The sequence below is a fragment of the Furipterus horrens genome, unplaced genomic scaffold (genome assembly GCF_987537825.1).
Source record: "Furipterus horrens unplaced genomic scaffold, mFurHor1.1.pri manual_scaffold_17, whole genome shotgun sequence".
Taxonomy (NCBI): domain Eukaryota; kingdom Metazoa; phylum Chordata; class Mammalia; order Chiroptera; family Furipteridae; genus Furipterus; species Furipterus horrens.
The window spans coordinates 79,036,670-79,064,253 of NW_028327187.1; the positions used below are offsets into that span (position 1 = coordinate 79,036,670).

The 27,584-nt window shown below is 38.4% G+C and overlaps 1 protein-coding gene across 4 annotated transcripts in view; it reads left to right on the forward strand.

Annotated features, from left to right (window-relative positions):
* The window catches only part of WNK3 (WNK lysine deficient protein kinase 3), a 118,304-nt gene that overhangs the window by 86,946 nt on the left and 3,774 nt on the right, over nucleotides 1-27,584 (forward strand). For 2 of the 4 annotated variants that reach the window (XM_090264413.1, XM_090264411.1), the window contains 7 exons: nucleotides 439-576; nucleotides 942-1,885; nucleotides 7,434-7,524; nucleotides 8,067-8,185; nucleotides 8,951-9,573; nucleotides 11,990-12,204; nucleotides 26,895-27,097. In XM_090264413.1, coding sequence (XP_090120539.1) covers nucleotides 439-576; nucleotides 942-1,885; nucleotides 7,434-7,524; nucleotides 8,067-8,185; nucleotides 8,951-9,573; nucleotides 11,990-12,204; nucleotides 26,895-27,097 — 2,333 coding nt within the window. Of the gene's footprint in view, nucleotides 1-438; nucleotides 577-941; nucleotides 1,886-7,433; nucleotides 7,666-8,066; nucleotides 8,186-8,950; nucleotides 9,574-11,989; nucleotides 12,238-23,331; nucleotides 23,341-26,894; nucleotides 27,098-27,584 lie in introns of all 4 variants that reach the window. The other 2 variants (XM_090264409.1, XM_090264410.1) reach the window with 2 other exon arrangements.

The window sequence follows — 27,584 nt, forward strand, 5'->3', positions numbered from 1 at the left end:
GGGGCTCATTTTACTTTATTTTTTAAGTTGTCATACAGTAAAATTTACTTTTCTTTTGGAGTACAGTTCCGTACATTTTAATACTCATGTAGATTTCTGTAGGCATCACCATAATTAGCATACAGAACAGGAAATGTAGGTTTTACTGATAAAAGTACTTTCCATTTCCCCCCCTAAAAGTGCCTTGATTCTAACTGCTATTGATATGTTTGTTTTAGTAGAATCTAAAATCCTTCTTTAAAGACATCTGTCTTATGCCTAGTTCTTTAAAGTATTTGTGAGGATTGCAGGTCTGTTCTTAATAAATTACACACATCCTAGTGTTGTTGGAAGTGGAGATACAAGGAGAATTGGTGTTTTGACCTGGTTTCCTTAATCAGTAAGGTAAACATACTGACAATTGCTTAGCATATTAAATTTTGCTAATTCTTTCTACAGATGAATCTGCTCCTCAGTCATCCCCAGTTGGTAGGTGGCGATTCTGTATCAATCAAACAATAAGAAACCGTGAGGCACAATCTCCTCTTTCTCTTCAGCAGTCCACATCTACAGTTCCTGGGCTATATCCACTTTCTAGTGAGTATTTATTCTCTGCCAATTTATTGAGACTTGGAGGATGGGATTGCAAATATGGTCCATATCTTCAACTTGTTTACATGGGTATTTTGTATTTATAAGAATTTTCATAAGCATTTTTCAAGATGTTAATACCAGGGTGTAACTTAAACCATTTTTATTTAATGTTTATGAAAAAAGAAAAGGTTTTTTTCTTTTCCTTGACAGGTTGAATTCTGTGCATTTTGAATCTTATTTACAACTGTATTTTCACAGAAGTTCTCATTTGCACCTTGTTCTTCCTGTTCCCTTTGAATTTGGGTAGCAAGTAGTCCATGCTTCATATTTAGCAATACATGCTTAGCCATTCTTTGTTATTGTTCCAGGTCCAAGAAAAATAAATAATAAGGAAATATCACAGGATACATTGCTTACTGTAGAAAATAATCCATGCCAGCGTGCACTTGTCACCTCCAAGTCAGAACACAAGGATGTAGTTGATGGTAAGATTTCTGAATGTGCCAGTGTAGAAACTAAGCAGCCAGCTATACTTTATCAAGTGGAAGATGACAGGCATATAATGGCACCTGTTACTAGTAGTTCTGCTTATACTGCTACTTCAGTTCACACAGTTCCTGTTGAATGCGAGGGGCTTACCAACCAAGCAGGAATATTTCTACCTGTGTATCCATGTCACCAAGCTGCCAGTCAGGCTAATGTACTTATGGCACCTCCTGGCAAATCAACTCATGTTGCTGGTAACTCTCTTAGAACTTCAGCATTTATGTCTGATCAGAAGCCTCAGTCCTTATCAGTGCAGCACCCAACTATGGATGCCGAGTTTATATCCCAAGAAGGAGAAACCACAGGGGACACTGAAGCAAGTTCTCCTAAGATGGTCATTTCCGCTCAGACCCCCGGCCTTGAACCTACTACCCTTCTACCCACTGCTGTGCTGGAATCAGATGGGGAAAGACCTCCAAAAATGGAGTTTGCTGATAACCGAATTAAAACTCTGGATGAAAAATTAAGAAATTTGCTCTATCAGGAGCATAGCATAACTAGCGTCTATCCTGAGAGCCAGAAGGATACCCAAAGCATAGACTCTCCATTTTCTTCCTGTGCCGAAGATGCGCTCTCATGTCCAGTGCCAGAAGTCATAGCCACCAGTCACCATGGAATTCAAGACAGTCCTGCACAGACCCCTGATTTTCAGCAGACAGGCCCTAAGATTCTGTCCAATGTGGCTGCCAGTCAGCCTGCTAATGTATCAGTGTTAAAAAGGGAGTTGAATGTGATAACTTCTATACCCAGCGAATTATGTTTATATGTAAGTATACTTCTTTCTAACCAATTTCTTATCCTTATGGTTTTAAAGAAATGCATCCTTTTCTAAAGTTTTGTTCTTTGAAATGGAATTGTCTATGTCACAAGATTCTGATATCACAGGTATTTAAGAAGGCCATGACTCAGTTGCAAGTGCCCTGAACTTCTCAATAAAGATGGCAGAACTATCTTTGGTGAGAGAGCCCTCTGGTGAATTAGCTAGGAACTTGCAAGCAATGTCTGTTTTTGTATTAATGACCAGAACAGGACTAATTTATAGATGTAGTTTTAGTGACTAGGAAGAACATTTATTTTTCATTTTTTAAAAAACTTTATTTATTTTTAGAGAGAGGGTAAGGGAGGGAGAAAGAGAGGGAGACAAATATCGATGTGAGAGAGAAACATAGGTCGGTTGCCTCTTGTATGATCCCCCAACCAGGACCAATCACACAACCTAGGCATGTACCCTGACCCAGAGTTGAACTGGCAACCCTTTGCTTTGCCGGATGACCCCCAACTGAATTATACTGATCAGGGCTGGAAAAACGTACTTTCAGATTTCCACTTAAAAATGCCTTTTATGCCCTGGCTGGTGTGGCTCAGTGGACTGAGCACCAGCCTGTGAACTGAAAGGTCGAAGTTCGATTCCCAGTCAGGGCACAGGCCTGGATTGCAGGCCAGGTCCCCAGTTGCAGGTGTGCTAGAAGCAAATGATCGATGTTTCTCTCACACAATCAATGTTTCTTTCCCTCTCTTTCTCCCTCCCTTTCCCTCTCTAAAAATAAATTTAAAAAAAATTTAATGCCTGTTACAAATTTCCTTTGTAAGAATATTATGGTTTTCTTAACTCAGGGTGATCTGGTTATAGGTTTAAAAAAAAGATTATGGTTTTCATTTAATCTTGATTTTTTTGTTGAGTTGTACAATTGAAACCTGTATGTTTTGTAGAGCAATGTCACCCCAATAAATTCAATTAAAAATCCCCACTAAACTATTAGTTTAAATGGGTTAACTTTAGAGTATAAGAAACATAGATCAATAAAACTTTCTTAATGTCAAAAATGTCTTTATTTTGCTTCAAACTTGATTAAGTACATCTGGTAGAATCATTTTGAGTTAATTTTTGTATATCATTTGAGATAAGGGTCCGGTTTCATTTTTTTTAATATATGGCTATCTAGTTGTTCCAACACCACTTGTTATTCTTTGTTGTTGTTATAAATGGAATTGTTTTGTTAACTTTCTTTTCAGATTTTTCATTGCTAGTGTATAGAAAAACAACTGATTCTTTAAGTGTTAAGTTGTGTCCTGCAGCTTCACTGGGTTTCTCTATTAGTTCTAAGAGCTTTTGGTGTATTCCTTTCGATTTTGTACATAATATATAAGATCATATCATCTATGAATAATAGTTTTTTCCTTCATTTCATGTATGCCTTCAGTTTTATTTTGCCCTGGAAGCACTTTCTCTGCCCTTCTATTCTGAATGACAGCTTCACTGGATAGAGTATTCATGGCTGTAGGTTTTTGCTTTTCCTTACTTTGAATATTTCTTGCCAGTTCCTTCTTGCCTGCAGGGTCTCCCTTGAGAAGTCAGCTGGTAGTCTAATTGGGACCCCTTTGTACATGATTCTTTTCTTCTCTCTTGCTGCTTTTAAGATTCTCTCTTTATCTTTAATTTTTGACAATTTGATTATAATGTGTCTTGGAGTGGTTCTCCCTGGGTCCAATTTTTCTGGAACTCTCTGTGTTTCCTGGACCTGTAAGTCTATTTCCTTCCCCAAGTTAGGGAAGTTCTGCTTCATTATTTTTTCACATAATTTTTCAATTTCTAGTTCTTCTTCACCCTCTGGCAATCCTATAAACCGAATGTTCGATCTCTTACAGCTGTCCTAGAGGTTTCTGATCCTCTCCTCACTTTCCTTGCTTTCTGTTTCCTCTTTCTGCACTGGTTGACTGTTTGTTCCTTCTCTATGTTCTGGTTTGTTGATTTGATCTCTGGATTTTATTTCCTCACCACTTGTCTCGTATGTGTTTTCGTTCATTTCAGTATGGGTGGCTTTCTTTCCTTCCCTGTCCTGTTGTAAATCTTTTGTTAATTCTGTAAGCCACCTTATGACTATAGCTCTGAACTGAGCCTCTGAAAGGTTTCTTATTTGTTCATCTGTCAGGTTCTTCATCTGCTGCCTCATGAGCTGCGTCACCAAGATTTCAATCGTTGTCTCTTTCATTTTGACAGATTTGTGTTTTGCTTTGCTTCCTGGGCAGGCTGTAGGGGGCGGAGCCCTGTGTACTTGTCACAACCCGGCGACCGGCGGCGACACCGACCCTTTTCGCAGCACTGTGGTGCTTTGTGTTGGGGTGGGGGTCCAAGATGGATTCCTGCCATTATTCTCATCTCGGAGACCGGGATCCGTCCTCCTGCCCTCTGGGCCTCACCGTCCGATACAATGGGGGGGCTGCCTTTCCCCACATTGGGTTCGGGAGCTGCCGGGGCTTGACTGCAGCCAGGATTGCTCTCCCTGCCGCTGTCCCTGGTGCTACCGCAAACAGCCCCACCCGACCTTTCCGTTCTGGTTCCGATTTCCCCCCTCCTACCCGTCCAGGCGAGCACCACTGGTTTACAACTTCATACATTGGGCTTCCATGTAGTTTTATTTTCTGGAACTTCTGGTTATCTTTTGTTTTGAGGTAGTTCTATTCCTACTTAGTTGTAGAGGGAGACCAAGCATGTCCGTCTAAGCCTCCATCTTGGCCGGAAGTCTATTCTTATGGGTGTTGTATATTCACACATCTCTTGAAGATATTAAAGCCTTATTCTATGGTATTTATGTTATTTCCTTAGCTATTCTGTTCGTTGAGTTTAGTGGGGTTTTTTTTAAATTGTATTGATTTCCCATAAGTGTGTGGTGATTCTTAGTTTCATACTGATCTTTTCTTTTTCTCCCATAAGATTTCTTGTTTGTTGCTCTGTAAATAATATATATAATTACTGTACCCTTCCTCCAGTAATTTTGAGAAAGGCATGTGACATGGTTCCTGGCTCTGGATTGCACCTTGTCTGTAATGCTGCCTGGAGGGTGGCCTAGTAGCTAATCTTCAAAAGTAGAAGAGCTTCCCCTTCCTCCTGGATGTTGTCTCCTCCCAACATTGCTGACCTTCCTCTTGGTCACAGACATTTTCCTCTTACTACTCTTATTGGGAGAAGATACCTCTGCTGTCTTTGTTTCCTGTGGAGGTGGGGCTGCCTGGCTGTTCCTTCTTTGGTACCCAAGCAGTTCATAGTTCCACTCAGTGAATATCTACTGAGCAGTGAATAAGTCAAGAAAGTGGAGCTCACATTCTAGCGGAGGAAGATAGACCCCCCCGCCCCAAAAAATAAAGTAATTGAAGTAAAAGGCTGTGACTGAAACACTAGGGGATTACTTTATATATGGTGGTCAAGGAAGGACCTGTTCAAAGAATCAAAATGAGGTTGATATGTAAGAGGGTGTTAGGAAATGATGTTGAAGAAGCATATAGGAGACAGATCATGTAGAACTTTGTAAGCATTCTAGCCAACCACTGATCCGTTTGGTTGACCAGGACTCTCTCCCACTGCCCATGTCTGCCACTCAAATTGTAGCATTTTGAAACAGTTCCTGTATATGTCATGGGCTGCTTTTTCCTCACTTAATTATATATGTATATGTCTATATCTCTCTTTCCCGTCACATCTATGGATTTGAATTGGTAAAGGATGCTAGAACTTGTATTGAATTTATTGATCTAGTTATTACTTATGAGAAATATTTTCTGTAACTTCAGTGGGACCAATGTAACACTTTCTAAATTGTACTATTATTGAGAATATTTTTCCTCTTCATGAAGGTAGTATTATTACTGTTCCAAAATGGGACTTTGGAAAATAAAAACTGATTGTTCAGAATTTTATTCTCAATAACTGCTGACCTACCCTAAGTGTTAATAGTTCTTACTCAAGACTGTAGTATACTCAGTGTTGCTTAAGCTGTCTTCCTTCAGATAAATCCTAAATCCCATTCCTTGGCTTTTAAATACTCTTCTTTTAAAATATTTTACTTATTTATTTCTAGAGAGAGAAGGAAGAAAGAGTAGTAGAGAAACATCAATGTGTGAGATAAACATCAATGGGTTGCCTCTCACACACCCCCAACCAGGGACCTGGCCAGCAACCCAGGCATGTGCCCTGACTGTGAATTGAACCAGTGACAGGCTGGTGCTCAATCCACTGAGCCACACCAGGAAGGACTTAAATACTCTTAACCTTCTAGATTAGTAGTGACCATTCTCATGTTTCCCAAAGTATTTTTGGTTGTATATATTAAATTTTGTATTAATTATTATAGGGAATTTATTTTTTAAATGCTCATTTAAAATACAGTAGTTAATTCTGGCTTTTTTAGGGGAAGGATGGGAGGAAAAGAAGAGGGGAGAGTGGCTGGAGCATTAAAGGCCTCTGCAATTAGATGCTGCCCTCACAGGTACAGGAGTGCCCGTGAGTGCAGTGCTGTAGAAAGGGGAAAGGACCAGGCAGCCAGGAGGAGGACTGGACTTTCTTAGGCTGAACCCTGGGGTTAGGGAGCAGGGGAGTCACCCTTGTTACTGATACCACCTGGCTTTTTTTTCTTCCAAGACTTTCCTGTGAGAATTTGCACGTACCAAAAACATATGGTGTCTAACCACAAAGTACATCTCTGGTTTGTAAGCACTGAGGCATACAAAACTCACAATTTTTAAAGGATCCATTATTACTGTTTATAGTTACTCAGTGCATGCCTAGAAACTATGAGGAAGAGCAATTTTGAAAAAGTGCAGTGAGATGCATGAAGGATGCATGAGGCTGTGTAATGGTCACCGTCCATTCCCAGAGCCCAATGAGTAGCAGGAACACAGCACCCAGGGCCCAACGTGGGGGGCCCTTCTAAAAAAAAAAAAAAAGAAGTGGGGAGAATGATTGTCTTGCTAGCTGTGGCCTGATGTTAACAATTTTTAGAGTATGAATTTGAAACAATTTTGAGATCCAGTGTAAATGTCTGTGCGCTTACATAAAGCAAGAGACTTGATCTGGTAATATTTCTCTGTAAATGTAAATGTCTAGTCATCTTGTTTTTCTATGCTATCATTTATGGAAGGCATCTTTAACTCCCTTAAATAACAAGCATAAATGAAAGTTTTCAGTTTGAGTATAGGGTTTCAGTAACACTTTTTAGTAAATTGGTGCATGTGAAGAAAATAATTTTAATTTTCAGTTTTCAAAGTTGCTATAAGGAAAAATATTCTAGGGTAGAAGGTTAATATTCTGTTCTTTTATGTATCTGAAGTCTAAATAATATTTTTAAAGTTAGGGGAAGGCTTAATTGCTATAAGTTGAATACTTCAGGTTCAGTCTGAAATTGTACTCTTAATGCAAGTATACATAGCATTTTATTTTTAATTACTGATTAGTCCATAGAACAAACTGTAATGGTCTAAACAACTACTATACCTTACCTAATTTATTGTCATTTTGATTTTTCTCTTTTTGTCCTCATTAGGAGATGTCCCCAGATGCTTCACCTCCAGGGGATCCAGAGGCCTATCCTGCTGATGTGTCAAGTGGTGGAGCCATTCGTCTGCAGACAGGAGGTGGATATTTTGGCCTAAGCTTTACTTGTCCTAGTCTCAAAAATCCTATTAGCAAGAAATCCTGGACTCGCAAATTAAAAAGCTGGGCATACAGGCTACGGCAGTCAACCAGCTTTTTCAAGAGATCAAAAGTCCGTCAAGGTAGTGTGCTTACAAGTCAGGGACATAGACTAGGTAACATCACTTTTCATTTACTTTTGTTTTGTTTTTGGTTTTCTTGTTCATACAAAAATCTTGCCACTTTTTCCACATAGCCCATGTATATGACACGTCCCATTAATGTCATTGCCATTTTATTTTTCCTTTTATAAATAATTTGTTTTTACAGTTATTCATTTCATATAGATACTAAATCTTGGGATGAATCTTACAATGTCTGATTTAGAGTGAGGGACTTCTACAATGTTGCTTATTACATCAACAGTTTTTAATTGTCTAGCCAGAGTTAAGCTTTTTCTACTTTTCTTCATTTTTGGTAATGTAAACAAATTTAGTCTTAAATAATTTTCTCTTTTCTGCTTACAATTTGGCAAAACTTACAGTGGAAACAAAAGATATGAGATCAGCAGTTGCTCCTGATCCCATTCCTCTGACAGGAGAGTCCACAGCTTTGAGTCGATGTAAATCAATGAGTGGATCATTTCAGCGGGGTCGGTTCCAGGTTTGTGTTTTTGGTTGAATCCTTATCTATGAGGGCATTATAACAGGTAAAAGCATTGAAGACATTGGTCTACAGAAGATACTTATTTTAAATGTAGATCATTGTCATATTTAATTTACATCCCCTCACCTTTTGAAGCCACCAGTAAAGGTACCTTAAGAAATGGGGACTCTGGCTGGTATGGCTCAGTGGATTGAGTGCCAGCCTGTGAACCAAAATGTTGCTGGTTCGATTCCCAGTCAGGACACATGCCTGGGTTGCAGGCCAGGTACCTGATTGGGCCTGGGTGAGAGGCAAGCTACTGATGTATCTATCACACATCAATGTTTCTCTCCCTTTCTTTCTCCCTCCCTTCTCTGAGAGTAAATAAATTAAATCTTTAAAAAATTAAAAGAAAAGAAATGGGGATATTAGTAGCTCAAAGAGAGCACAGAAATGGATCATTACTTTTTGTGGGAGGTTGAGTCATCTTTTTTATAAATGCAATTTCATGTCTCTTAGGATCTTGGTATCTTTAATTATGAAATTTTTTTAAATTGTGGAATTTTATTTGAGCAATATGAAGCCAACTCTCTTTACCCAAGGGGACCAACTGAAACACTGGATATGGGGAGTTAAGATGGGAATTTTAAGTTGTTATTATCTATATGTGTACATCACAAGCAGAATATCCAGTTGTCTGTGCCATATATTGATATTGAATATCTTTGTGGATTTACCCTTTAGTTAGGTCGAGCCAGCCACTTTTGCCTTTTTGTATCTCAGGTAATTACAGTTCCTCAGCAGCAGTCAGTGAAAGTGGCATCTTTTGGAATAGAACACAGACCAGCCTTCGATGAAATGACAAGCCATTCTAGTGAAGAAGCTCTAGGCTCTACTGAAACAGCAAATGTTCAGTTGGTAGAAATGGAGACTGCCACGCACAATCCACAAACTTTGTTTTCTCCTCAGAAGTTACAAGTTCTTCACAAAATCTTTAAGGAGGATAAAAGAATTCCTAAACAAGGTGACAACTTCTCGTCTTTCAGCACAGCTTGTGAGACTGTTGTATCTTCTGTAATCCCAGAGAAGGAATTGGAAGAAAGTTCAGCCACAAGAAGCAGCATGCAGTCTCAATCTGATCTGTTGTCCAAAGAGAAAGAAAGATGTACTGTTGGGAAACAGCCTAGCTCTGATAGTGAATTTTCAGCCTCTGTTGCTGGCAGAGGGAACTCAGTGGCAAAGACTCATCCAGAGAGTGATCAGTGCTTACCACTCCGTGAAGAAAAAGCCTACACTCAAACACAGAGCTCGCTTTTCTATTCACCATCTTCCCCAATGAGCAGTGATGATGAATCAGAAATAGAGGATGAAGACTTAAAGGTGGAACTTCAAAGATTACGAGATAAGTAAGAGCAGTTTCTCTTTTGTCACCTGTCTAGTTACTCTGGGTTTTATAGAACTAGGTGTTTGATTGTTAGCTAATTTAGGACTCATGACATTTTAAAGGTTGAAAACTTTTTCATGATGCAGAAATACCAAGATAGCATCAGATCCAACAGGTTATGAACTCAGTCCTACAAAACTGTTGCCCCTTAGATGCCAATCACAAGTCCAGGGAGTATTACCTATGCTTCTGACTAGCCTCTTATAAATTTGAGGTTCCCACAGATATTTCCTCAGTTTAATTAATTTGATAGTGTGGTTTATAGAACTCAGAAAATCAATTTACTTAAGTAAACTTACAGGTTTATTATAAGAGGATACAACTCAAGAACAGACAGATGGCAAGGTATAAGGGAAGGGGCATGGAAGTTTCTTGCCCTTTCATGAGTGCCACTTTCCTACCACCTCCATGTGTTCACCAGCCTGAAAGCTCTCCAAACCTTGTAATCCAGGAATTTTTATGAAAGCTTTATCTTGATAGGTATGGTTGATTAAATCATTGACTATTGGTGATTAATTCAATCTCCAGCCTCTGCCCTTACCAGAGGTGGGGGGTGGGGGGTGGAAATTCCCACCCTGTAATAACTTGGATGGTTCCCCTGGCAACTGACCCCCAGCTTTAGGGACTTTTCCAAAAGTCACTCATTAACCTAGACTCTGGTGTGACGTTGTGCATCATCTCATGTTATGAATAACAAGATACTCCTTTCACCTTTATGACACTGGAGTTATTTCAGGAACTGTAGTTATTTGAGGACAAAAGATCAAATGACATAACAAAAGATTTTCCTATTGCTCTTATCATTTAGGAAATTACAAGGGTTTTAGGAACTGTGTGCCAGGAACAGGGACAAAGACCATATATATATATATATATATTTTAAATTATAAATCATAATATCACAACAGTAAGAAAAGTACAAAAAACAATCTCGTATTTCTCATGTCCAAATCTAACTTCTCAGGCAACCACAATGAACTGTTTGGTATATATATATATATATATTGCTTGTCACTATTCTCATGGAGCCGGAGTCCCTAAGGCGGTTTGATGTTGTAGTCAACACCGGCAACTCCTGCGGCGCACCTGAAGCCAAGCTGTATTGACTCCGTCTTTCCCTTGGACCCTTCAGCTGCGAAGAGAGGGGGGGTCTGCTGCATGGGCAACAGCAGACCCTCCATATCACCCTGCCCAGGCTCTGTAGCTTCAGCTTCACTGGAGAGGACACTCCAGCGTCATCGCAAGACGTCGATTTAACACGGGAGGAGACAGATACCGTGTCACTCCCGAGTCGGACTGCACAGCCATTCTCGGCGGTGCAGATAGACTCTTAAGAAGCTACACCATCGTCTCTCGAGACAGACGGCTGCCGACGATGACTATTCTCATATTTACAAATAGATAGTTTTTGCTTTTGACAAAAGTGAGATAACATACATGTTATTCTGCAGTTTTTTTGACTTAACATTGTCATGTATATATATTCATGTTTGCACAAATAATCTTTATTCCATACACTGAAATTGCATGTAGCCATTTAAAACTTGTTTAATCTCTCCTTAATAGACATATCAGTTTGATCCCATGTTTTGCTTATGTAAACAGTGAAGTGAACATCCTTATTTTTTACATATTTATGCAAGTATTTTTGTAGGCTCAGTATCTAAAAGTAGAATTGCTGGGTTTAAAGATGTGTACATTTTAAATTGACAGATATTACTAAAATTGTCATCAAATGCCGTTATACCATTTTGTACATCAAAGAAAGTATATGAAAGTGCCTGTTTTCCACTTCTTAACAACATTGGACTTGATATTGATCCTTTTAGTTTTATTACAATCAGATTACTTCATTTTTAAAAATTGTATTCTCCTAATTAAGGCTGTGCATCAGCTCATATTTATTGACTATTGGTATTTCATCTCCTTTGGAGTCACCTTTTCATATTCTTTCCCTTCTTTTCTATCAGGTTGTTTTTCCTTACTGACTTTTAAGGAACTCCTTATATATTCTAAATATTAACTCTTTACTATATAATGTAAATACTTCCTATTTATATCTGCAGCATATAATTAAAAAAAAGGTTAATATTATCAATGCTATGTGACTTTAAATTTTGCTTTACTGGCTTTCACTATATTGAAGTTTTAGAAATTTCCTCCTGTCAATTTGTTGACCTTTTTTCTTTATGTCTGACTAATTTAATGGTATGCTTAAGAAGACATTCCCCACGATTTAAAATTGTGAAAAAATTCTGTATGTCCACATTCTTAATCTTAGTTCCTTGTTAAATTTTACTTGTACTGGGGTAGCATTTTTAGCTTGTCTGTATGGTACCAGTACCATTAAAAAAGATTTCTGCATCATTTTTATTTAGACATATTCAGGAGGTGGTAAATCTTCAAACTCAGCAGAATAAGGAGCTGCAGGAGCTCTATGATCGACTTCGGGCAATTAAAGATAGCAAAATCCAGTCATCAGAGATTGCTCTTCCGCCTGTATCACCACCACGTAGACCAAGATCTTTCAAAAGCAAACTTAGAAGCCGCCCCCAATCCTTGACACATGTGGACAGTGGTGTGGTTGCTACAGGTAAATCTATCTTAAAGGTGATTTTTTTTAATGGTCAAAGATCAAAATTAGAAAAATAATGGTAATATATTTTTTATTAAGCTAAGATTATTTAAAGATGTGAACATTCTGAGATTCTTTTCTACCTTTTTTGGTGTTATTCTTTTATGAAATAATGGTGAGGATAGATGAGAGATTTGGGGGAGCAGGTAAGTGTTTCATGTTTTTATTTGGAAAACAAACACCTGAAGGCCCAATTTCAATCGCCAAAATAGTTTTGAAATTTGGGCAGTCAATGGGAACTGCTGATCTAACATTTAGAGTTTGTTGAGGAATTTGTTGCTGACAAAGATAACCTTAAAAATATAGTCTGCTATAAGATCTTTGTTATTTATGAGAATATTAGAAAACCTACTTTTTGTTTGTTTACACAAAGATCAGTCTCTACTTACCTAATAAAGAAGTTGTTAATTAAGTCAGACTTCCTTGGTTACATGTGTAAAGTCAAGGTGGGGTTTGAAGGTGAACTATAAAGATGTATAGGAGATTTCAGCAGAATTTGTGGTAGGCAGTGTAATGGTCCCTCCAAAGATATCTGTGTATAGCTCCCGGGAATGTGTGACTATGTTCATGTATATGGCGAAGAGGAATTTAGGTTATAGATGGAATTAAGAGTGCTGATCTATGGAGTTTGAAATAGGGAGATTTTCCTGACTTATCACAAGGGTCCTTTAAAGTAGAAGGAGGCAGAAGAGAATGTCAGAGAAAAGATGTGAGAAGGGAAGCAGTTTCAGAGAGATGGAACACTGCCAGTTTTGAAGGCCAAGGGAGAGGGCCACAAACTGAGGAATGTAGGCAGCCCCTAGAAGCTGGAAAAGGCCTGGGAAGAGATCTCTCAAGCTCCCAGAAGGACAGTGCAGCCCTGCTAACACCTTGATTGTAGCTCAGTGAGACCCACATCAGACTAATAACCTACATAACTATAATATTAAAGATTTGGGTTGTTTTAAGCCACTAATCTGTGGTAATCATTTACAGCAACAATAGAAAATGAATACAGAACTCAAAAACAGGAAGTCCGTTTTGATGACCCACAAAAAGAATGAACTGAAAAATAGAGCTGGATTGAGGGCACTTTGGGAGGTTTAATAGCAAAAGCATGGGGACATTCAGTCTAATGCTCTACAATGGATTGCTATACTTTTATTTTATTCTGTTTTATTCCCAGATGCCTTGCACATTTTATGTAGTTTCTATTCTCTAGCACTTTGACTTTCGAGTAGCCTTAGGTTGTTATGATTCCAAAGCATTCTTTCACTTTCAGATCACCACTTACCTGGCCTTTGTCAGATTTCAGATATAGAAAATTTGACTGATCCTGCGCATCTTTTTCATTCCAAGAAATGGGTCAGAGGCCATTGCCTGGCCTGTTGGGCCCTTCTCCAGTCAGGTGTCCACCTGTTTTGTGTCTTAGCCTACAGTAGTGATGCTAGCAAGTAGGAATGCCTGGGGATACTCACCTGGACCTATATTACTTGTGGGAAGCCCATCCAGACATTTTCCCCCACTGGTGCCTATGTTGTGGCTGAACCAGCTCTTGTGGTTGTTATGAGTGTAAGACACACCTCAGCAACAGCAGTTGGAAATGTTGAAAAAGCAAGGGTTATTCACAGGTCCTGGAGGGTACACCACAGCGAGAGGTGGGGAGAGAGAAAGAAGGAAGACCTGGGGTTCTGCCTTTATTAGGGTCTAAGATGAGGTGCTTAGGGTTTTTGCAGGTTCACTCTTTATTGGAGAATTTAAAACATAAAAGTGGAAATTAAAGCACAGGAAGGAAAACCAAAGTACTCAAGTGATCTATTATCTAGGTCAACCAGGGATTTCTAAAAAAGGAATTTCATGGGTAGAGCAGCCTAACTCTTCATCTAGTTGCATGATTGACAATGTGTATATTTGACATGGATGTCTTTGAAATGGATGCCTCAGCAATCAGAAGCTTAATGTTCAGGCAGTTACACAGTACCACATCTTTCTAATCAACCATGGCCAAAGGCAAGGAATCTCATGGTTAAAACATGCTTTTTTTGAACTCTGACCATTGTTTTTGCAATTCTTAAAGTTATTTGATGTTATAATAGCTTGTTTCTTTTTATTGCTGATAATATTTCATAGTATAGATATGCCACAGAATCCATTCACCTGTTGAAGGACATTTGATTTGTTTCCAGTATTGGCTTTTACAAATAAAGCTGCTGTAAATATTCGTGTACACTTTTTTTTGAGTGAACAGAAGTGTACAGTACATGTGGATGAAATTCCCAGAAGTAAAATTGCTGAGTCATATGGTATGTACATTTAAATTTTTTAAGAAACTGTGAAACTCTTTTCCCAAGCAGCTATGTTATTTTCCAGTCCCATTAGCAATATATGAAATTTCCAGTTTCTCTGGAGGCTCTTCAACACTTGGTATTATTGGAATTCTTTTTATTTTATTTTTAGAGAGTGAGAGAGGGAGAGAAATATTTTTTAAGTATGTTTTATTTATTATGCTGTTACAGTTGTCCTAATTTCTTTTCCCTTTGCTCCCCTCCACCCAGTACCCCTCTTCCCTCCACCAACCACCCCCCTTAGTTCATGTCCATGGGCCATACATGTAAGTTCTTTGGCTTCACCCTTTCCTGTATTATTCTTAACTTCCCCCTATTTTGTTCCCACCAATTATGCTTCTTAATCCCTGCAACATTTACCCCTTTCTCCCCTTTCCCCCTCCCAACTGATACCCTTCCCAATGGTCCCTGTACCTATGATTCTGTTCCAGTTTTGGTTTGCTTAGTTTGTTTTTGTTTTTAAGTTTTAGATTCTGATGTTGATAGTTGTGAGCTTGTTATCATTGTAATGTTCATAGTTTGGATCTTTTTTTTTTCTTAAATAAGTCCCTTTAACATTTCATATAATAATGGCTTGGTGATGATGAACTCCTTTAGCTTGACCTTGTCTGGGAAGCATTTCCTCTGCCCTTCCATTCTAAACGATAGCTTTGCTGGGTAGAGTAATCTTGGTTGTAGGTCCTTGCTTTTCATCACATTGAATACTTCTTGCCAGTCCCTTCTTGCCTACAAAGTTTCTTTTGAGAAATCAGCTGATAGTCTTATAGGCACCCCTTTGTAGGTAACTCTCTTATTTTCTCTTGCTGCTTTTAAGATTCTCTTTATTTTTAACCTTTGGCATTTTAACTGTGATGTGTCTTGGTGTGGTTCTCTTTGGGTCTAGCTTGTTTGGGACTCTCTGTTCTTCCTGGACTTGTATGTCATTTTCCTTCACCAAATTAGGAAAGTTTTCCTCCATTATTTTATCACATAAGTTTTCAATTTCTCGCTCTTCCACTTCTCCTTCTGGCACCCCCATGATTCATATGTTGGTATGTTTAAAGTTGTCCCAGAGGTTCCTAAGCCTCTCCTCGTTTATTTCAATTCTTGTTTCCTCTTTCTGTACTGGTTGATTTTTTCTTCCTTACGTTTCGAATCATTGATTTGAACCCCAGTTTTTGTCCATTCACAACTGGTTTTGTGTGGGTTTTCCTTCCTTTCACTTTGCATAGCCTTCATTTTATTTCCCTCATGCATTTGTTGTACTTAATCTTGTCTGTCAGGTCTGTGAGCATCATTATCACCAGTGTTTTGAACTCTGTATCTGTTAGGTTGGCTATCTCCTTGTCGCTTAGTTCTCCCACTGGAACCTTGATCTTTTCCCTCTTTTAGGCCATACTTCTCTGCGGCGAAAAATATCTATCAGTTGCTTCTAGCATGTGCCCTGACTGGAAACTGAACTTGCTGCAACCCAGACATGCGCCCTGACCAGGAATTGAACGGTGACCTTTTGCTTGCAGGACGGCACCCAAACAACTGAGCCACATTGGTCAGGACTTGAATTCTTTATTTTAGCTAATCTACTAGGTGTGTTGTGGTATAACATGGTGGGTTTAATTTTTATTTCCCTAATGCTTAGCGATGTTGAACATTTTTTCTTGTGCTTACTGGCAATTCATACATCTCTTTGGTGAAGTGCCTATACATGTCTTTTGCCTTTTTTGTATCCTGTTTTTTAGAGGGATTTATAAAGGGTTGGTGTTAATTCTTCCTTAAATAATTGGTAGAATTAAACAGTAAAGCCATCTGGGTCTTGGCATTATATGTTGGAAATTTAAAATACTAATTCAGTCTCTTTGCTTGTTAAAGGTCTATTAAGATTTTCTCTGGTTTGCGATTACATAAAAATCTGACCCTTTCATCTAAGTTATCTAATTCATTGGCATACAGTTGTTCACAATACAGTATTCCCTCACTTATCACGGATATTACGTTCTAGACACACACACCCCCGCAAAGTAAGAACCTTACATTTATTCTACACTCTTAAACCTATGTAACTTTAACAACATACATATATAGTACCGCAGAATTCCACGATATAGCGAAAAATCCATGATAAATAATTAAATATAATATTTTTTAAAATCCCACAATACAGTGAAGCCCCGATAAGTGAACCGCAATATAGAGAGGGACTACTGTATTATCTTATAATTTTTTTCACTTGTGTGACATTTGTAATGGTTTCCCCTCTTTTGTTGTTATTTTAGTAATTTGAGTCTTCTCTCTTTTTTTTGGTCTGTCTAGATAAAGTTCTGTCAATTTTGTTGATCTTTTCAAAGAAACAGCTTTTGGTTTCATTGATTCTGTATTGCTTTCTCTTCTCTATTTCATTTATTTTCACTCCAATTTTTATTATTTACTTCCTCCTACTGGCTTTACATTGAATTTACTCTTTTCTAATTTCTCATTCTACAAAATTCATACCTAGACACATTGACTTTCATCAATTTAATCATGTATGTAGTGTTGATGTAAGAAATGTCCAAACATGTAAATAATTTTTGTAAAAGTTTATTTGAGCCCAAACTGATGACAGTTGCTGAGAAGCAAGATCTAAAATGCTCCAGAGAATAAATTTTTTAATTCCTTTTATGCATTTGAAATTAAGGAGGGAACATAAGGGAGATTACATGAAGGTGGAAGAAAGCAAGGCAGGGATTGACTTGTGAGATAATTAAGATTATGTGCTGTCTTGAAAGTGGTTGTGCCTTTAGAGGGGTATTACTTCTGACATTTCAAAGCTATATTAACCTAGATGTACAAGAATAATGGGTAGAGCTTGCTTGGAAACCTTTTAATAAAGAAGTTATAGGCATGGTGTGTGACTACCCATCATGGCCTGCCCAGAACACATTTAAAGAAGCACTGCCTTGCCCTGCAGGGTGGCTCAGTTTGTTGGAGTGGCATCCCATACACCAAAAGTTTGTGGGTTTGATCCCCAACCAGGATACATACTTAAGTTGCAGGTTCAATTCCCAGTCAAGAAGCATACTGGAAGCAAATAATCAATGTTTCTCTCTCATTTCTCTCTCTCTCTCTCTCTCTCTCTCTCTCTCTCTCTCTCTCTAATCAATAAATGTATCTTGGGGTGAAGATTTTTAAAAATTTTTAAAAGAAGCACGGCCTTAACTTATGTACATAGATCCACACCCATCCTTCCTTGCCCCCAATTAATGCCTCTTCTGTAACAAATGTGAACTGATGCATGTTATTGAAATGTAATGATATCCACAATATAGGTGTGTAGTTACCTTAAAACATGAGCACTGTGCTAAGTTTCGCAGGAAAGAGAACATAGTGAGTACAAAGACTGCTACCTCTAGAAAGGTCTGCTTCCAAGGTTTGCCCTTAGCTGGTGTATATGAATTTGGTTTCACTCTCTTCCCTAACTAATAAATGTAGTTCACTTTGCCTAGATTGTTGGTAGAAATTATGTGATTTATGCTGAATACCTGCTTTCCTTTGTAGAGCCTAGAATTTTGGTACATGCTAAGTTGGAAGGTAACTAAATGACTAGTTCCCAATAAAAACCTTGGGCACTGAGTCTCTAATGGACTTCCCTGGCCATAAACTTGCATGTATGTTGCTGCATTTTTTGTTACTGAGAGAAAGAAGCATGTTCAAGTGTGTCCCTTCACAACAGGAAGAGAGCATAAGGAAATCTATGCATGAATTTCTCTATATACCTGTGTCTTTTTTCCTTGACAATCCTATCATGTATCCTTTTTCTGTAATAAACTTAGCTATGAATACAACTATATGCTAAGACCCATGAGGTCCTCTATTGAATTCATGAATATGTGTGTGGCCTTGGGGATCCTGAAACATAATAATATTACATAAACTCAATCCTCTGAACAAAACTAAGGTAGGTAGAACTTATTTCCTATCTCTTATAAGCAAGGAGACTAAATTTAGTGAGGTTAAGCAACTTCCGTAGGAGCTTGGTTCATAAGAGAGGGAATACATAAATGTCTGAATCCAAAACCGTAGCTTTTTGCTATTATTCTGCATTGCCTCCCAATACCACAAGTTGTGTTTGCAGTGGGTTGAAAGGAGGCAATGGAAGATTATTCAGGGTAATAGTAGCCTGAGACTGCTTCATACAGGAGGTAGGATTTGAGTTGGTCTTGAAGGATAGATGGACAGATAGCATTAAAATTGATGGAATGAGAAGATTATTGTTAATAGACATGCATGATATAAAGGCATGAAATGGTAAAATGCAAGAGTTATTTGGGAGAAAGGAATATATCAGTTGAGAGAAATGGAGGGTTTACAGTAGAAGGGTTTTTTCCCCACACTTAAAAGAAATTGAGAGCAACAGGAACTGTAGGCAGCTTGCTTTCTGCCATGGCAGTGTTTTGAAATAGGCAAAAATCAGATGAGAAAACAGACCCAAAGAAGCTAAATGACAAATCCATAAAAGTTGGGATGTTTGAAATAACTTCCGGTCAAGATGGTGACATAGGTAAACACAGCTTGCCTCCTCACACAGTCACATCAAAATTACAACTAAATTATTAGAACCATCACTCAGAACTGTCAGAAATCGAGTTAAATGGAAGTCTGACAAGTACGGAATCAAACCACATCCATGAAGATAGGCAGGAGGGGCGTAATCATGGAATTGGCTGGTCTCTCACCCATGTGTGGTGGATAACAATTTGGGAGGGTTATTCCGGGAATGAGGAGTCCCAGCCCAGGGTTCCAGCAGCAGGAAGATAAGTCCCCACAATTTCTGGCTACAAAAACCAGCAGGGATTGAGTTGCTGAAAGAAGCTGCTGGAGTCCCAAGCAGTTCATCTTAAAGAACCCACACACGGACTCACCTACTCAGAGTCACTCCCTTTGGGCTTGGGCTCCAGCACTGGGGTAGCAGCTTGAAAGGCATCAGTGGCATATGGGGAGGAACTGAAGTGTCTGGCCTCAAGGCAAGGGTTGCAGGACTACCTTTTGGTGTACGGGAAGATGCTCTAAGAAACCGAACCACCTGGCTAGAGCCATAGCCGATTGACAGCTGCATACTTGGCATGCTTTGTTTTTTGTTTTTGGGATTTATTTTTTATTGTCATTTTATTTGTCAATGTACAGTAAATTTTATAAATTTGCATCAATTTATGAATAAAAGAATCATTTTTTAAAGTTTTGGCAACTGCCACAGATGGTCTGTGCCATAGTTTGGTGTAAGGTTATGTATACATAATTAGGTTATCTAATACATAATTATATACTGAAGCCTAATAAGTGAGATAATATATTTGTTTAAGGATAATAAATATTTGTTCTGCAAAGACAACCATGACTACCAAGGACTGCTTCCTAAACGAGTTGAAAACTCACTATTGTTACTATTAAGAAACTATTAAAACTATTATAAACTTTTATTTTTTAATTTTTTAAATTTATTTTACAAGAAGAGAGAAACATCATTTTGTTGTTTCACTTCTTATGCATTCATTGGTTCATTCTTGTATGTGCCCTGACTGGGGATAGAACCCACAACTTTGGGTTTGGGGGATGATGTTCAAACCAGTTGAGCTACCTGGCCAGGACAAAAACTTATTTTTCAGCAGAGAATGGAAATGCTGAAAACAGCATTTAACTGACATTAATCTGGTGGCGTTGTGAAGAATGTATTGGCTAAAACCACGGAGTGAGTCTGATTAGATCGTTGCAGTCCATGTATGGTATGATTAAGAGCTTAGAGGGTTGTGGAGATGAAAACAGACAAGAGATATTGTATAAATAAGATGAATTCCCATTATGTGGTGATGAACTGGATATGTGTGTGTTTGTGGGAAGATCCAAAGGAACTGAGTCTGGGTAAATTAGAGAATATGTGGTATCTTTAACAGAAATAAGACCTTTAGGCAAATTGTCATGCCAAGACCAAGGCAAGTTTGACTCTAGGTATATTGAATTGAATAACTTATTGACATACAACTGGAAAAATACATTTGAGAATTGGTTGTGAAATTGGTTTGAAAACAGTTTAAGGTTTGAGATAAGAGATGGAAACATTTGTAGTTGGGTGATCTGAGTGTAGGCATCATTTGCGGGGGGGGGGGGGGCACAAAAAAGAGCACCAAGGACTGAACTCAGTTTTTATTCATTTCAGAAATAAGAAATGAATATTGCAAAGAACTAGTATAAATGACCCATGGACATGGACAACAGGGTGGGGATCGACTGTGGGAGAAGGGGTGGGCTGGGTGGGGAGGAGCAATGGGGGGAGCAAAGGGAGCAATGTAATAGAAAAAATAATAATTTTATTTTAAAAATTTAAGAAATGAATATTGAAGAGCATCTTTGAAGTTAATAAGTAATGTTACTACCTATCATAAAACACATTTGTAGAGTACTTTTAATGTATATTGATTGGGTCTTTTCTGGTTTGTGAACTTTAAATTAAGTAGTCTTTTATAGTACAATAGGAATAACTTTTAAAGGAAATCAGTTAATGTTTTTTTTCCATGTATAAAGCATAGTTAAGCATTGAATAACATTCAAATAACATTTTTTTTCTTCTCATATGGCACATTGTTTTTGGTGACTTTTGAAAGGTATATGTGTGTAGATCTATCTTTCTGTTGCCTCCTTAGGAGCAGTCTTGCCTGAGCCCTGTTTCATTTAGATATTTGTTTTGGTTTGTTACTTATTTCTTCCTCCACTGTTGGCTATTGTGCCACTAGTGCAGCAGCCATCTTTGACCACCAATTGAGAGTTCAAGATCACTTGTTCCACCAGAGTTGTACACAAGAATCCTGATATTGGGTTTGGCCTTAGTGCAGGAATGTTCTTTTTTTTTTTTTTTTTTCTTTTTAAAACTGATTATCAACCATTTATATAGCACTTATATGCAAAAGGCATTGCTCTAAAAACACTATGCACATTAACTCATTTAATCCTCATAAGAAACCAGTGAGGGACATTCTGTTATTACCCACATTTTACTGATGAGCTTAGGTACCTTGGGTGTACTTAAATGAATGACATTCAGACTTAGCCCTATGCAACAATTTTTTTAGAAACTGAAGGAAATGAGCACAAAAATACTTCTTAAGTAAAATTGGGTGGGCAAGAAATGCTAACACTAATGTGTGTATATGTTTCTGGCTATCTTCTCCTTTATACTCCTACCTGCTGACAGTTTTCCAGGGTAAGATTACAATATAAAGGTTTTAGCTCCAAAATCTTCCCAACATTGTTGTGTTATTTGTTCCCTTACTGAAGTTGGCAGAGAATTAAATGAATGTGCTGAGATAAAGCAGGATATTTTTATTACAGGCTGATTTGTGTGTCTTTGACTTTTAAGTCTTAGAAAAGTAGGAATTCCAACAAGGTTGGTTTCTCATTTTGGAACATTATTGTTGCCCCAAATTAGTAAACATTTTTTTACAGAATTATTTTGTGTATGTGAATATGTTTCAATTAATTCATTAAACTCGTCTTAAGCAGTTTTTACTATTATGTTTCTACTTAATTGAGGTGGATGTGCCTCACACACTGGCATTAGGTGCAAGGTTTCATACATTCCTTGCTAGAGATTGTTCATGTTACATCAATGATAAAGAAAGCAGAGCAAGTTCTAAAGCATAATAAGCAGTCTTTAAATCCAATTCCCACGGAAACCCTCTGAGTGGCTTTCGGGTATGTCTCCCACGCATCCTTATGTTGAGACTTAAAGACAAGCACAGCCGGGGTGCCAGCAGCAGTCATGCTCAGGCCAGGGCTACAATTCCCTAAACCACAAGGAGCGGTTCCCTACATCTCCCCTTTTTTTGTTTTTTGTGATGCCTATAGTAGATAGGCCTATGAAGCTTGCTACTTGCTTTTCTTTAATATGATTATGGGTAAACAATTTGCAGATACAGTGAAGGACATAGAGTATAGTAATGATTAATAAACATCCAGCTGCTTTCATTATTCAAATATATAAATTTAGTTCTTGAAACCAATTCTTAGGGTTAAGCTATTGGAGGTTATTACTTAGGGTTCGAAACACTTTTTGTTTGCTGATGAAGTTCAAATTGTAGCCAATCAATCTGGCCTTTCAGGCTGGTGGGAAAGGTATCCTATAGTTGATGTTGTATTGTCAGCTCAAGAATGCTGACTAGAGTTCCATTTTAAGAGGGTAACATATAGTCTTAAGAATCCAGGGTTGCAGGCAAGCTGTTGTCAGGTGACCAGGGCATCCTGTCATTCCCCCAGTCACAGTATGGCTGGTTTCGTGGCCGAGAGTTGGGCCAGAATTTCCTGATTAATATGGGTTTGCAGCCAGACGTCATAGGGACCAGTCTATTGTTTAGTTAGCAGCTGTTTAGGGCCTTGAGTCTTCTAGGCCTTCAGTAAGATATGGTCCCCTGGTTGGAGTGGATCTAGGAGCTTGTCAGGTGGATAGATAAACCTGTAATGAGTAAACTTGTACAAAGTGGTTAATTTACATAATAACTTACAAGCCGGACTTTGAGTCTATAAGACTGTGGAGATACCCAGTCGCAGGGCCTTTGCTGGAATGATAGTATTTTTGATGATGTTATAAACCTAGGACTTTTTGCATGTAAAGCAGAGACAAGCCTATTTCTGTAATTAAGGGGTTAAACAGTGGCAGCTATATCCCAGGAGGTTGTTGGGAGTGTAGAGTGCCCTCTGTTCCTGCTTTGAAGCTAGAGAAAGAGAAACAATTTTATTTTGATAATTACTGCATCTAGAGACCTTGAAAGTTTTCACAGAGGCTAGAGAAGGCAGGGGAGATAGCAAGCTTGGCACAGCTTGTTCTTGGGACTACAGCTTTTAGGTTTAAAATTTACAATGTTTTAAAGACTTCTATGCTTACTTTTCCTTCTTATTTCTTTTTTACTTTTACCTCTATTCTTGAGTTACCCACTCAAATGTCCTTTCTTTCCATGCCATACACAATCTCCTTTCTTTATGCCTTCTTTTTCCTTCCTTTTTCCTCATTTTACTTTTTCTTTCCTTTCCCTACACAATTCTTTTTCAACTTGCATAGTCTATCTATGACTTACTTGGACTATCTGCAACATACACAATTCTCTTGACTCAACATTCTACAAGAAACACTAAGTTTTTTAAAACTTAAGTCTAATTAGTTTGCTAAATTAGTTAGATTCTTTGGGTTTTTTAAGAAATGTACTAAATTAATTAGATACTTTTCCTTAATTTGACATCCAGTTCCTTTTACCAGTTGCTGTAACAACTGAAAATAAAGCTCCTGTTTTTTAGATAACGCTGACCCCATTCTTTCATGGAAAGTGGGTCCTTTTTTGTTGGTTTTGAATTTTCCCCTTCTCTGCCTCTCGTTCAAAGCAGACCAGTAATTGTTCTAACTTTAACTAGGGATTAATTAGTGTAGTGGGTGGAAGTGTGCTGCTTGTGAGGAGGGCTCCCAAGGGTGTCACACCTTGGTCATTCCAACCTCTCTTAGTGTCTCAGTTTCTCTCCCAGTCATCTAAAACAACTGGAAGGGCTCAGAGTGCTGAATGACCAGTTCCTATTTTGCACGTCCCTGGATGAGCCAAGAATTATATTACTGTGAAGGGAATTTTCTATGAGGCCCCTACGCATCTCGGGGGATGACCCCAGACACCTCTGCTAGGTTCCCACTCACGTAGGGACACCCAAGAATTCAGGACAGAGGGAGGGAGTGCCTCTTATCTTCGGAGCTCGGTCATCGCCAGAGCCCTCATATAAATCCTGTTTCTGGCCTAAAGCTTTTCTCACTCTCATAAAATCCTATTCAGAAGGAGATGCCACGGGGTTGGGCAGTGAGTGCTTGTGACTGTGTTCCTGACATTGCACGGACTTTGACTTGCACTGGCAGGTGCCTAGTGCTCTAACCTGGTCCATGTACCAGCTTATCCTGTCACAGGAGACTTCAAAGTGGTGAGCACGCTATCGGCTTTAAACTGCTCAACCCGTGCCCGCAGTTTTGTGGCGATTTATTGAACGAAAGAAGCCAAATGGTCCTTTGAATGAGAGGAGAGAAAGGTAAAACCAAAAACCCCAGCCAGAGAGAGTGGCAGAAAGAAATTTTCCCTTCCCGAACTAAACCACACAGGCAGCCTTTTCCAGAAAGATCCTGGGGGCTGCAGCCCTCACCCTTGTTGAGTGGCCAAAATCCCAATCCATGCGGTGTGGTTGTTCGTGGTCTGGCTCTTGGCCCTGCAGCCTTTCTAGGTGTCACTTCTCTTGAGTGCCTACCCCTTGTCCGGGCGCCAGATGAAGCAGAGGTGCCTCACACACCCTAGGCTTGGTTGGAAGCTGCTCTGTCCAGCAGAGTCTTCGTGATCATGGCAGAACAAACTTTTACCCAGGACATTTCATTATGTCTGGAGGAAGGAGGGTGCCGGCCTCTGTAGGGGAGAACAGCAATTAGACCTTCTTCCCTCATGCCTTTTATTGAGGAGGATACACATGAGAGATACAAGGTCAAGATTCATGAGTCATCAATAACTTGGAGGCGTTAGGATTACAGTTGATAGTAACAGATTACATGTACTAGCACAGAGGGTACAGTGACCAGTCTGTGTCAGGGTCTATCAAACATCTTGACGCCACATTGGCATTAGGTGCAAGGTTTCATACATTCCTTGTCAGAGATTGTTTATGTTACATCAATGATAAAGAAAGCAGAGCAAGTTCTAAAGCATAATAAGCATTCTTTAAATCCAATTCCCACGGAAACCCTCTGAGTGGTTTTTGGTTATGTCTCCCGTGCAGCCTTATGTTGAGACTTAAAGATAAACACAGCCGGGGTAACGGCAGCAGTCATGCTCAGGCCGGGGTTACAATTCGCTAAACCACGAGGAGCGGTTCCCTACACTTAATATTTAATCTCCTTGAATCTAAGCTTTCAGTATTGCAGGGTTCATAGAGAATTACAGACTATGTATAAGGACTTACTGAGATTATCATGTTCTTATTAAGCAATTTCCTCATCCATTTCCTAGTTAATAGGATGGGCTGGCATGGCACAGTGGACAGCACCCTGATCTAACAGTCAGGATACCTGGGTTCTAGCCCCAGCATATAACCCTGGGTTTTTACCCACTGGATCCTTGTCTTCCTATCCAAAAAAAAAAAAAAAAGAAAAACAAACAAACAAACAGTGATGCTTGCTGAACCTATATCACAGATCTCTTATGAGTTTCAAATTACATATAGAAATGTACTTTGAAAGTGTTAATATGGAGGCTTCTTGCATTATCTTTTACATTTTCTGTATTTTTGCACAGTAAAAATAATGTACCATAACAAATATACAAGAAATATTCACATGCTTATTTAAGTAAGTCCCTGGAAATGTTATTGTGCTAAAATTTCACAACTGTATTCCCTAATATTTATGTTAGACCCACTCTGTAAGTTTTGGTTTACAATCAGTCAGAGGAATTGGAACTTCATGAATCTTTTTTTTATGAGAATGATTTAGTAAGCTTGTATAATAGTACTAAATTATTTTACTTGTTATTAAATTTATTGGAGTGACATTGGTTAATAAGTACTAAATAATTGAAAGACTTACTGTGATGTTCAGATTTAAAAACTTTTCACTGATGGAGATACCTGTAATTGATTTCTTTCATCTTTTTGGACACCTTGTCCTCCAGACCCCATGAAGCTCAAATTATCTGCATCCTTGTTTCTGCTATCTAGATACACATTCTTTTTACCTATAACAAACAGAAATATGAATTAAGAAATTAAATGAAATTCTAGTTTTCTGAAGCTTATTGCAAGTCAGTATGGTATACTGAAAAGAGAGAGAACGAGTCCTTGTCTTGGCTTCAGAGTTCCAGGCCTGGCTCTGATGGTGACTAATTGCAAGAACTCAGGCACTTCAGTTTACTTTTTCTGTGCCTCATTTTCCCATTATAAAACAAGTGGTTTGGATTAGACTTCTAAGCTTCTTTCTACTTTTTACCATTATTAGATTTTTTAAAACTTTTCTAAGTATCTGTCTTAGGAAACTGATGAAAAGATTAGGGTTGATGTTAATTTTCAAGAGATATTATTTATTATATTTTATTTATACCTAAGGTGACCATATAACTAGTCATCCAAACAAGAGGAAACTTTTGAGAGTGAAAGGAATACTGTTAGTAATTAATCCAGGACAACAGCTTTAAACCACAACTGCCCCGGTTAAACTAGAATGTCTGGTTACCCTATCTGTCATTTGCATTGCTGTTCAAGGAATATTATTTATTTATCAGTTTTAATTCCTTTTCATGGTTTCCCTGTTTTTTCTTATAGATCCACTGTGTGTGGAGAGTAATACAGCATCATGCCAGCAATCTTCAGCTACTAAAAAAGGAATGTTCACAGATGACTTACACAAACTGGTGGATGACTGGACAAAGGAAACAGTAGGAAATTCTCTCATTAAGCCAAGTTTAAACCAACTTAAGCAGAGTCAACACAAATTAGAGACAGATAACTGGAACAAAGTGCATGAAGTAGGTTGTTTACACCTGATCCTCTTTATAAGAATTAAAACCATGAAAGTCGATTCGCTTAGACATACAGTTGCAGTTACCATTGCCAGAATGATGTGACTTGGCAACATATAGACTTTTATCCTTGTCTAGATTCATTATGTCTTTAAACAAATTATCTTTTAGACCAGGGGTCATCAGACTTTTTCTGGGAGGTTGTCAGTAATTATGTTCAAGCTTTGGGGTTGCAACTACTCAACTCTCATTGTAGTGCAAAAGCAACCATAGATAATACATAAATAATGGGTGTGGTGTTGTTCCACCAAAATTTGATTTGCCAAAAGAGGTGGCAGGCCTTAGATTGCTGACCTCTGCTTTAAAAAAATCAAATATCAACAAAGAAAGCGTCTGGAGTGAAGGTTAGTTAATTACACCCTATGATGAAAGAAGAGTTTGGGTTTTCAGTAAAAGCTATCTTATGGTATACATCAGCATTCTCCGAGCCAAT